At 43.2% G+C, this 12,177-nt stretch overlaps 1 protein-coding gene across 1 annotated transcript; it reads left to right on the top strand.

Moving 5' to 3' along the window:
• Positions 1–4,949: 4,949 nt before the first annotated feature.
• On the top strand, positions 4,950–10,006 carry ndufa10 (NADH:ubiquinone oxidoreductase subunit A10). Its single transcript, XM_068329163.1, has 10 exons — positions 4,950–5,088; positions 5,868–6,036; positions 6,764–6,976; positions 7,127–7,213; positions 7,403–7,524; positions 7,601–7,680; positions 7,769–7,823; positions 7,903–7,988; positions 8,067–8,175; positions 9,846–10,006. The coding sequence occupies exons 1-10, from the start codon at positions 5,014–5,016 to the stop codon at positions 9,912–9,914; spliced, it is 1,065 nt and encodes a 354-aa protein (XP_068185264.1). The 5' UTR covers positions 4,950–5,013; the 3' UTR covers positions 9,915–10,006.
• The last annotated feature ends 2,171 nt before the right edge of the window (positions 10,007–12,177 follow it).

Genomic DNA, 12,177 nt, shown 5'->3' with positions numbered 1-12,177 from the left:
CCGCAGAAGGTTGACAGATTTCTTGGCTTGACTTCCGCCACATGTTTGTTTTATGACTGCAACAAGGAATACAGCACAAGATTTCATGTTTACAATATGACAGTCTGGCTGTTTCAGGTCCCATGAAAACATCAAGTTTGAGTGGCCCCGGGGGCCAAATGTGGCCCGCCACATCGTTATTTGTGGCCCGCAAGAGTATTAAAGGTTAGAGTGTAAAAATAAATAGGTCAAAAGTGTGCTTTGAGCAAAACTACATTTCCCACAACATAGTATTTAAGCCCATTTTAACTTTGACAAAAACGTTTGGAACAAAGTTAATGTCCTAACTTGTGTTTGACGTTATTTTTTCTTTATTCACTTGGATAGTTTGATCCTTGATTGATGAATTTATGTGGTTTTAATAACCTGACAAATTAAAAGGATTTATGTTAAAACAAATATTTTTTTTTCGATGCAACTGTAATGTTTGTAACTTGAATAATAAATTCAGAGTTATTTAACATGAAGCAGTAGTTACATTTGTTTTACATTACATTGAGTTACACTGAGTTACATTCATAGGTTACATCTGGTCCTTTGAGGACAGCTATTATGCTGATGTGGCCCTTGGTGAAAATTAGTTTGAAACCTCTGGTCTAGAACCTTTTCTCTGCACATTAGCAAACAGATCCTGGTCTATCGCGCTTAATTGAATTAAACCCAAACCCAGATTCCAATTAGAATAGTAGAATGCATACATCTGTCCAGGCCGGACATCTCAGTTTAATTCAGTTGAGCCTATCCTATCAGAAACGTACCAAATATATTCCTGGATCTGATTTGGTTTTTTTAAACAGGATATTATTTGCATTATTTCCTGAGTTGTTATTATATCATTTTACAGTCATTTCTATAGAAGCTTTGTAGGATCTAACACTGCCTTGAGTGTGATGGCTGTGAGACGGTTCCCATGGAAACCGCTCATGCATGAACTTTCCCTTGTTGTTCTGTAAACAGCAGTGTTTATCTTGGGTACACGATAAAAGCTGTCTGTCATCTTCACCTTCATCCTTTCAAAGGTTTCCTTCACGCTGCATAAAAAAAGCACTTGATTTACAATGAGTGTGTATTTTTTTTATTTCCTGTGTGTGTCACAGCTAAATTCATTTTATTCCTTCGGCTACTACTGGACAGGAATTCGCCCTCCAGTGCAGTCGGAACTCTGCAGTGGCGAGGACTTTGACTTCAGGTTGGAGTTCCCTGATGGAGGCATGGAGATTAGGTTTATTTGGACGTCCGTCTGGTCCCCTGCTGGTTTTTCCACACAGGATGCTCCTCATGTCTTCATGATGGAGTGATATGATGGGATTCGGTCAGACTCCGCTCCTTTGAGGGCTGTTCCATCTCCTTAATATCCGGTTTCTCTCAGCAGGAGGTTTCGTTTGTTCCTGACCCACAATCCGTTTATGAACAGGATTATATACCCTGTCATCCTCGGTCATCTTTGCTCCTGGCAGCTTCTGATTTCCCATCATGCCCGATTCAGCCTCAAAATTCCCGCGCGCCGAGGGGAAATGAGCGATGTGGACACTGTCTGCGACACCACACAATCTGGCACGTGTTTGCCGGTGAGCTCCGTTCAACCGGTTTAGCACGCTTGTTTATTCGATGCATTCCTGTGTGATTGCCGCCGGTGAGTAGCCATCAGCGGCGCTAACGTCACACCAACTCAAGATTCATTCACCCCAGCAGTGGTTTCCACTTAGGATGCTTTTTATTGTCCTCCATCCACTGCATAACTTCCCTTAAGCCTACTACAACTTGTTCGTTTCATCTTTTTTTTATCCAAAGATCTTGCAAAATCCGAGCGGCGAGCCTGTTAGAAAAGCTGTGATTGATTACTGGCCTTTACTGTTCGTCCACGCCGGGGGAAATACACACATCTGGGGACTTGATCCCCAGTTTGTGTTTGTCTGTAAAACATCTCCAAAGGTCATTGGTGATTATGAATGTGACCCAGATACTGGTGCACAAGTAGAAGGACCCTTAGAATAGATTAGAATCCCATTCTAAAGCCCAGCAAGACATCTGCACCATGAAAAAACATGGAGCAACCTCTTTATGCGGATCCATTCTAGAAGTCCATTAAGTGCGCTTTTTAAAAGATGGTCGTAATTGTTTCGTCTATAGATGTCAGTAAATTGATTAAACTTATGCAGAACTGGGAGCCAATCTTTTTCTCTGCCCAGACATACAGATCAATGGGATCATTGTTCGATCGCCTATCGATCGGATCTCAAACTGCCAACATGCTGTCGGAGCAGGTAACTACAAAACGTGTTTTCATCCCAGCGCTCTGCGGTTCTTTCCCTTGTTCACTGGCAGACAAAAGACTTTGTGTAACATGTTCCGACACAAGCGGTGCTGCACTATTTTGGCAGCTGTTACACAAGACATGTCAATGACAGGAAGTGATTGGCGGCCCTGGGCGGTACGTGTTAGTCAAGTGGTTTCTTTAAAGCGCCGCTTCCAAAACTTCAAATTTAAACATTGCACAGACAATCGATGAAATGCTTCAAGGAAATACCATTGTTCTTATCTCATGTTTTGTTTTTTTAAATTTGTTCTCAGCAGTGGTAGACAGTCGCACAACTCGAGACACCGGAACACAGGATGTCTGATGTTCAGACATGAGGCAGGAGGGGATGCAAGTGTGAAAATCTAAATTTACTGCGCATATTTCTCCTGTGTTGACTTTTCTGCATCAAATGGTCTAACTATAACCATAAAGACATTGACTCTTTCTGGCCTATCTGCCATTCCATCTCCCTGTCTCTCTCTTTCCCTTACCCTGTACTTATCTTCATTGTATTTCTTTTCCACCTAACCGGTCAAGGCGGATGGCCGCCCAAAAGAGTCTGTGTCCTGTCCGGAGTTTCTTCCTCATCGAGGGAGTTTTGCCCCTCTACCGTCACTAACGCTTACTCTGGAGGGTTCTGTTGGGTTTCTCTGTCTGCTAAAGCGCTTTGAAATGTCTGTTGTCATGATTAAACGCTATATAAATAAAACTTTATTATTTTTTTTCCCACAATGTCATGCGGCGATGAAGCATGTGCAGAAGGAGACAGGAAACACAGCCGGCTGTTTTTTGGAGCCGTTTTAATCACCAACGATGCAGATGCCCCCCCTGCAGGCACTGTTAAAGCCACTCCAAATTGCAGGCAAGTGAAATAAAACCTGCTGAAAATCCGGGGGAAATTTGGCAGAGATGGATTTGCCCGACTTTACAGGTTGGACTCACACGGCTTCAGCCGTGAGACTTGATTGTGGGCCATTGTCGTGTTACTGTTGACTGCTGTGTGTGTGTGTGTGTGTGTGTGTGTGTGTGTGTGTGTGTGTGTGTGTGTGTGTGAGAAAGAAAGACTATGTGCACGATAAAGAGAGATCACTTCACCTGTATTATCTGCTGTTTTGTGGACAAGGGAACCTTCCCAGAGAATACAAACTGAACACACAAAGGTTCTCCGCTCCAGATTCCTCTGACCCTCCTGCCTGGGAAGTATGCAGCTTTTTGTTGGATAAAAAAGTAAATACATCCTGTCTCTTTTCCAAATAAGACCACAAACTTTCCCCAAACTGAAACCGAGTGCTTGGAGTTTTTCCTGAGTGTCCCAAAAAAAAAACAAAAAAAAAAGTGACTCATGCAAGACAACAAAGAAATGCCGCAAGGTTTGAAGCTCTGCACATGAATTCACATCAAAAATCATCGATAATGACTCTTGCGGTTTCCTGTCTTGTTTCCATCCTAAAAGTCCAGCCAGCCTAATGCTGACTGTAAAAGTTGAGTTGTTTGTGAGGCCCAACGCTTTCATGTCGTGGAGTTCAACCGCTCATGTCTTTGACTCAACCACAACTGAGACTTCTGGCGCTTGAGGTGCAAGTTCAACATAACACAACATCCAACGTGGCTGTTTGACAGAATCTAAGCAGAACAATGGCTCCACGCTCAAAGACTTGGCTGAATGGGTCGACTCTAGATTTGCCCGTGGGTGTGTTTGAGCAGACTTGACTATACAAAGCGGAAACACACCGAAACGTCTGTGAAATCTGTCAGCAGTGATTAACTTGTTGCATCTCAGTCCACAGTCAGTGAGTCACACTTGTATGCAGACAGGCTGGATGTCTTGTTCTAATTGAGAGAATGCAACAGCGGTCTAGTCTAAAGTTTGGGTGTAATTAGGCGTGTCCAAATTTACAACTGATTCTCTACCACATTTTGTAAACTCCACTTTCAGCTCAGTGTTTCAGCTGATCCTGCTGGGCTGGGAAATTAAACAAATTGTTTTCCCACCTACTTTTTCATTTTAACATGAATATTTGTAATAAACAAGCGTTTGAATTTGCTGGCATCAGCAGTGAGATAAGGCTGTTTAAAAAACAACAACACTGCCATCTGTTGATGGAAAGACAAACAGCAGCCGTTTCTCCAGCATCAAATTGGATTTTGACCATCGATACGTGATCAGAGAGCTCCACTTATCCGAATCGTTAATAAATACTCATTATTAACCAGGATCTATTTGACGTAAATGTTTTATATAGATAAGTGACAATCACTCCCAGCAGTGTAAACATATAAATGATAGGGAAAAAAAATGTATTCGTGGTTTTATAAAAATTCCTTTATGATTTCATTGAAATAAAGCTTAAAAATATGACTTGTACAAACTCTTTATCACCTCACTAATAACGTGATGCTTAAAGGCAATTCATTCAAACACAACTTTATTATTTTTGTTATTAAAATTATAGCACACAGTATATTTAAATTTATCAATCTACTATTTTAAGTGGCATTTAGACGTTAATTTTTTTTTTAAAAAAGTAAACATTCGGGAACCCGCTTGCTTTAGAATGACGTATAACTGAGGCGACAACATCAGAATAACTACTCTTACAGTGACGTATAATTCAATCGCCGGGATACGGTCGTTTCTCGGGTCAGGTCCGGGAGACTTTGCTGGACAGTGAATCATGGCCCTCCGGGTGATCCGGGCGGTCATCCCAACGGGAGCAGCTGCGCTTAAATCGGCGAACATTACCCAAACGGTAAGAACCGGAAACAGACGGAGGCGAACGTTTATCCGTCCGATGAACGACCGAGGTTTACAAGGACATGCTAACTGCTACTAGCCACCTAGCCGCTAGCATGACAGCTGGACGGCGAAATGCTAATTGCTATCTTGTTTGTGATTTTTTTTTGGCAGTCGTTAGCTAAAATACTGAGAAGAACAAACTCTAAGTACGTTGACGTATTAACCTATCATTTATTTATTATTTACGCAAAGACACTGACAGGCAAACAGGCAGGGATTCGACCACCTAATTGTTTATCATTCAATGGATAAGACGATCTGTTCCAATGATGCTAACGACCTAAAGGCAGTTCCAGCAGTGGAAGTATAATAATAATAATAATAATAATAATAATTTAAAAAAAATTGTTACTACCACACAATTTTTTTAATTTATTGTTTGCATCGCTAGCTTGCTGCAGTCTTTTATTCATTGTTCTTTACTCAGGATACCCATGATCTTTTTAACCATTTGTTTCTCACCACAGTATTATCATTAATTAAGGTTTGTACCTCGTTTTAATTTAATTAATAGTTAAGTGATTTTTAAATTCAGCTTCTGTGCTGTTAGAGGGACTCATTCTGTATGTTTTTTTTTGTTGTAGCTTTAGTGAAATGGGATAACCATAACATAAGAAAGAGCATTGTTGCAATCGATTCCTTAGAAAGTGTTATGTGTTTAAAACGTTCCTCTGTGTTGAACTCTGCTCAACACTGTGTTTTAATCAGGAATTGTGTTTAACGGTCATGCAGGCAGGAGTTCACACGAGTTCACGGAAAAGCCTCGGCTACGGCTTCTTGGCCTACATGCTAGGGGAGAGGACAACACCAAGGTTTAACCAGAATAGCAAAATCATCACTGTGGATGGAAACCTGGCCTCAGGGAAAGGAGCGCTGGCGCAGAAGCTGGCTGACCAGCTGGGTAACTATCACCACACTGATGCACGGTTTGGATTTGTACCAACATCCACTCTAGCAGGGATTCCTTCAGGTTTATAGTTGTGTAGTCTTCTTCTCCTTTCGGCTTTTCCCTTCAGGGGTCGCCACAGCGAATCAATTTCCTCCATCTAGCCCTGTCCTTTGAATCCTCTTCTCTCACACCAACTACTTTCATGTCTTCCCTCATTACATCCATAAACCTCCTCTTTGGTCTTCCTCTAGGCCTCCTGCCTGGCAGTTCAAAACTCAGCATCCTTCTACCAATATATTCACTATCTCTCCTCTGGACATGTCCAAACCATCTCAGTCTGGCCTCTCTGACTTTATCTCCAAAACCTCTAACATGTGCTGTCCCTCTGATGTACTCATTCCTGATCCTATCCTTCCTGGTCACTCCCAGAGAGAACCTCAGCATCTTCATCTCTGCTACCTCCAGCTCTGTCTCCTGTCTTTTCCTCAGTGACACTGTCTCTAGACCAAACAACATCGCTGGTCTCACAACATCGCTGGTTTATAGTCGTGTAGTGAACGGCTGAAACCTGTACTGTAAGATAACATCAGATAATTCACTTGTGTGGCCGTAGGAAGGGCTACCAATGACGCTGACCTTAAAAGAAGCTTCATAATCTGATTCATTTGTTTTGCTGGTAAATGTTAGCTTAGCTTAGCTTTTTAGACGCAGAAAACAACCCCTACTCGTGTTCCTGCAGGGATGCTCTACATGCCTGAGGCCGACATTTTCTACCTGGACAAGAGGAGTGGATCGGAGCGGCTTCCCGTCGATTTCAACGGGATGTGCAGCTTGGAGAAGTTCTACACGGACCCCAAGGCTGCCGACGGGAACAGCTACAGACTCCAGCTGTGGATGTACAACATGAGGATCGTTCAGTATGCGGATGCCATCGAGCACCTAATCACCACAGGTAACTCCGGCTGAGAGGCCACACGCGGAGCGCAAAAATCAAGCTTTGGGCTGGAATTCAGTAATTAGAATAAGAAATATTTTATTTGTGGCAGGAGGGGATTGTGTTTGAACGGAATAATAATCTTCATCTTCTTATCCCGTGTTTAAGGCCAGGGAGTGGTCCTGGAGCGTTCGCCATTCAGTGACATGGTCTTCCTGGAGGCCATGCTGGAAGAGGGATACATCCGGCGTCAGTGTGAGTATTAACCAGAAGAACCTGTGCCTGTCAAGTACAGAGAGTACGATTTTTTTTAGTTATGGATAAAATAAAAAAAGACGGCAGTTTTAATTGAATTCCACTTCAGGTTTGGTTGGAAAAAAAACAACTAAAATGAAATGTGTAAATGGTGTCACACGTCCGCTAAGCTAATCATGCATCTTGCAGGTGCTGAGCACTACAATGAGATCAAACATATCAGCATCTGCGAGTTCCTCCCTCCTCACCTCGTCATCTACATCGACCAGCCGGCGGAGGAGGTGCAGAAGAAGCTGAAGCAGAGCGACAAGGTAACGCCGATTCCCATCATCCTGTGTCATTGTCTCCAGCTTCACTTTAATGCTTAAGTCCACTCTTTCTGCTCAGCCGTATCTCCATAACGTCCCGCTGTCGTATCTGAAGGCCATCGGCAGTTCCTACAAGAATCTCTTCCTTCCTGAAATCATGTGAGCACTTATAAAAACCTTGTAGCTGTTTTTATTTTTGAACATTATTATTTTCTTAAACTGATCCTTGCATTATTTTTCCTTTCAGGAAAAAGTCTGAAGTGTTAGTTTTTGATGTGGCACATGCCGAACAAGTGCAAGTGGTGAGACGTCAGTTTGGAGATTCCATCTCTGGAATGTTCTGTCTGCAGTTTTAAGTTACTTCCATCCTTCTGTTCTCAGGTGTTGGATGACATCAAGTATTTGAAGTTCGACAAGGGGCCGTGGCTGGAGCAGGATGATGTGACCTTGCACCACATGAGGGTGTTGTGAGTTCTGATTGGTTGGATTTGACGCGTCTAGCTTCCACTCGCTCGTTTTCACCCGAGAGATTTTTGTTTTTGCAGCGTGGAAGACAAATACAAGGTGGGGACTCTGACCCACATACCCAAGTTCCTGCCGGAGATCACCATCAGCTCCTACAAGTACGACGATATGTACCACGCCTATAAAGCGGTACGTAACGGCATCCGTCTCATTCATGCGCACGTTTGGATTTCACACGTTAACTCAGTTCATTTATGGCTTCGCAGCTGCGTCGCAGCATAACTGAGAATTATTACAGAATTACGCAGAAAGATGTTTCTGCTCCAGCTGTAGCCAGAGGCAGCACACATTTCATGTTAAGTAGCTGCAGCAGAACAGCAGTGGACAGAGCCCAGATCCTAAATGATTCATGAGCACTTTAATTATTCAGGCCAATATGTTTGAGAACTATATTTCAAACAGGTGAAACTAATACATTAGCAGCAGCAGCAGCTGCATTCTTGCTTCACGGCGCTGCGCTCTGTGGTTTTTTAATGATAGCTAAAGGAATATGTGAATTCTACTTCATACAGTTTAGTCCGGATTAAAAAAATAAACTCTCGGTTTCAGTCAAGATCTGCAGACACGAAGCCTTTTTGTTTGCAGCGCGGAAATAGATGCACATAATGAAAAGCGTTTGAAAAAAGGGTGCGTTTTGAACCCAAACTGTGTTCCTTTTTCTTCATAAACTGAAAAGTGTTCCTATCGCCGGGGCCTCAAACATGAAACTGAAAAGTGAGAATAATTCTCAAACGACTCTGGGAGGCGATCCTCTGGTTGCCTCGCCGCGCCATGCCAGCTTGTCTTTCCTTGTCGCTCTTGAGACTCTGTGCTCGTGACTGAAAGCCCCCCCAAGGCACCTTTTTTTGATGCAAAACGTATTCCATAAAACAGCCGGGGATGTGAAGGAGGCTTCGGCCGCGCTCATGTTCACGTGTCAGAATCCGGTCTGGTCGTTCGAGGCCAGGTCATCACACCGCAGCTCTGGAACGTCAGAAACGCGTTTTTGTTTTTTTTATAAGTGATTGATTTCACCTAAAAATCCAAGGGCTGCTCAAATCAACATCTTCTAAAGTTAAATTTGATCCTCCTGGAGCTCCAGACATGACAGTGAGGAGGTGCGGCGTTTGTTCCTGCTGATCGGCTGGGGGTTTCCCAAACAAGACGCCGCGCTGCGGCCGACGAAGTTGCAGATGTGCAAAGTCGTTATCAGTTGAGGATTCATTAACACCCTGGAATCGGCACTTTACCGAGGAGCCCCCGCTTCGCTTTCCGTTCCTAGGAAACCATTTTATTCCTCCACCTGTGCTGCACTGTCAGAGCCGGGGAACTAATTTTCCTGCGGTGAAATATTGAGCAACTCATACTTACAAGGAGGGAAATGCCAGATGTGGAATATTCTACAAGGCTTTTTGTATCATCAGTCTTTCAGCCAAACATTTGGGTCTGACCTTTCTGTTTATTGACTGGGGACGGGTTTTTTTTTGTTTTTTTTGTCTCCCCTGCTGGAAAAATGAGGCAGCGTAATGCTACAGGAGGCTGTGACCTGACATTTAGTTGTGAGCCGGGCTCTCAGCGGAGCCCTGTGGCACGTGGCGCCGTAATCTCCCCCCTGCACATTTTAGTCGACAAAGTGAAGTCATGGAAGGACTTGTGCAACCACAGCCTCCATTGTGTTTAAAATGCAGCTTAGAACTGTTAAATTTAACTACATGAACTGAAAATCTTGATTTTTTTTATGAACCCCAACAGGCTTGACTTACTTGTACATAACTCTGTTGCTTTAAATATTAAATGTAGTACTTTTCTAATTTTCGCAGCTCCACGGGAAAATGTACGCCCCCGGTTACAACTCTGACTCTGGAGACAAGTACATCTGGTTGAAGTGAAGGACGCCACGAGCTCGTCGTCTGTCCATCCAGCTGTTCTCTGTTGTACATCGTGAATATTATGTATCTATAGAAAGAATAAAATCTGAATCTACAAAGCGTGTGTTTTTGTTGTTGTGGATGCTGGAGGAAATGGGAAAGGGTCCAGGACAGAATCACTTCACAAAAACAAACAGAAGAAAAAAAGTTTTGTTATGCATGAAGTCCAATAGATTAGTGTGTCATTTCTGAAGTTTTGGTATCACTTCCTGGCGACGGGAAAGGGGGTGGGGGCAATTATCACTTCATGCATGAAGAAGCATTAATGAATTCAGTGTGAATTAATTGTATTTCATGGATGACTTGGTGCAAGAACAGAACATAATTAAAGAAACGGCTGAGGTGCCTCAACGGTGGGTTTGTGAATTATGAAGGAGGTGGTTTCTTCTTCTGTGGTGAGGGATGGATGGGCTCAGAAAAGGAGTCAGCTGGTACCAAAAATGTTCGGGTGATGATCAACTGAGAATTGTTTTTTTTAGACGATTACCTTCGTTAGAGACAGGTCACCATGTCTGTTTAAAAAGAATAGAGAGCAAAGAAGGAAAGACAAGATAAAAAGAAAAAACAAGGCAGACTGCAACATCCCGCGACACCTGACCTATTTTCATAGATCAAAACACAAGCTTTGATCTATGGTCTTACACTGGCCTTCTTCGTCTTTCTATCTTATCCAGTTCCTGAGTGTACAAAAGTAAAATTTTGACCTTGACCCAGTTTTCCAGAGGTGAAGGTCATCATCTCATTTTCATCCCCTTTGCCACCAAAGTAATGTGCTTCTTGTTTCATCTTTCTACCTGCAATGGTTGTGAAGATATTTGGTGGATGAACGGACAAACGGACAGACGGACGAACAAACACACACTGAAAAATACACCGCTTTGAAGTGCGATGTAATTACGTGTTTATCCTTCATCCTCCTCCTCCTCTACAGAACTAATGAACTTCCTGTTTAGTCCTTCCTTTCCTCCAATCAGGAGACTCTTGCTGAACTCAAGAGAAACTTATCTCAACAGACTCCGGCTTTACTTACAACAACACGGAACGCCATGGACTTTGAAAGATGTTTGGCATCTTAAGCGTTGGATCATACTTAAATCATCATGCCTGGGGTTCTCATTGGCCCCCCTACCCACGGCGTTCTAGGTTGCAAAGATCCCGCCTTAAAGGACAGGATTAGAGTAGTTTGAGCTGGGACAAGTTTGGCAAGAAATCCATTCCTGGGCTGGATCCTCCCCCAGGACAGAGAGCCGGTTCAGCCTCTAAACTTTGGAGCCTGATGAAAGTTCTGTGGAGCGCTGCAGTGTTGTTATTCTCTCTGTAACACTTCAGACCCCAAACTGCCCCAAAGGAAGCTCGGGGGAACTCTGTAAGAAGGTCCCTGGACGGATCTGGATGCTCTGTGTTGAATGGGAAACGGCTTTGAGCGCTGTAGAAAATTTCTGTCTGAGCTGTTGCTATAGCTCCCACCGTTACATCCCCCATAACAAGCTCAGACTGCCCTGAGAACCGAAGAGGCAACAAATGATAACCGAGGCAAACTCACCTAAGGGGGGTAGGCAGAGCGAGGGAATAAATATGTTCGGTTACCTCAGAATAAACAATACTTTCTGTTGGAGGACATAATTCAACTTGATGGCCATAAAAAACAAATACGAGTTGAGAAGGGATTGAAAGTAAATACAGATATAAATTCCGCAGGTCACCGAGTGAGAAATCCAGCCTTAGTTGACTCGGACAGCCGGGAGACAGATGCCCGCTGGGGCCCGAGAAGAGGTTGTCTACTTCCACTCCTAGTGCCAAGACATCAGGGCTACTCAGACAAAAAGAGTGTGAATAATTGATAGTGTAGAAGCCTGGAGCAGTCACATCGAGCTAATGGAGGATGGAGAACATGAACTCTGGAGGAGGAAGTGTCCTGTCTGGTGTAATGTAACATAAAGGTCTGAACGGGCAGGAGAAAGGTGGACTTCTGTCTGAAAGGAGTTGATCCGCGTTCAATCGGATTACATCATGGCGCGCCTTTTTTAATTTTCGCTGACATTATTTTGTGGATATCACGAATAATAATTAGAAGTTTCATCAAAATCATTATATTGTTTAAAAAAAACCCCAACGTCTACTAGGACTGAAGCTACACGTTAGTTGACGGCCTGAGAAAATCATGAATGTGTGTAAAAAAAACATTTTACACACATTATGTTAGTGAACGTAAATATGCTATTTT

This window comes from Antennarius striatus, chromosome 12, assembly GCF_040054535.1.
Source record: "Antennarius striatus isolate MH-2024 chromosome 12, ASM4005453v1, whole genome shotgun sequence".
Lineage (NCBI taxonomy): Eukaryota > Metazoa > Chordata > Actinopteri > Lophiiformes > Antennariidae > Antennarius > Antennarius striatus.
This window is presented reverse-complemented; position numbering and strand designations above follow the sequence as displayed.

Coding starts and splice junctions, on each gene's coding strand:
- ndufa10 (XM_068329163.1), top strand. CDS start 5,014: ATGGCCCTCCGGGTGATCCGGGCGGTCATCCCAACGGGAGCAGCTGCG. Junction 5,089..5,867: donor CGGCGAACATTACCCAAACG/GTAAGAACCGGA, acceptor ACGGTCATGCAG/GCAGGAGTTCACACGAGTTC. Junction 7,989..8,066: donor TTGCACCACATGAGGGTGTT/GTGAGTTCTGAT, acceptor TTGTTTTTGCAG/CGTGGAAGACAAATACAAGG.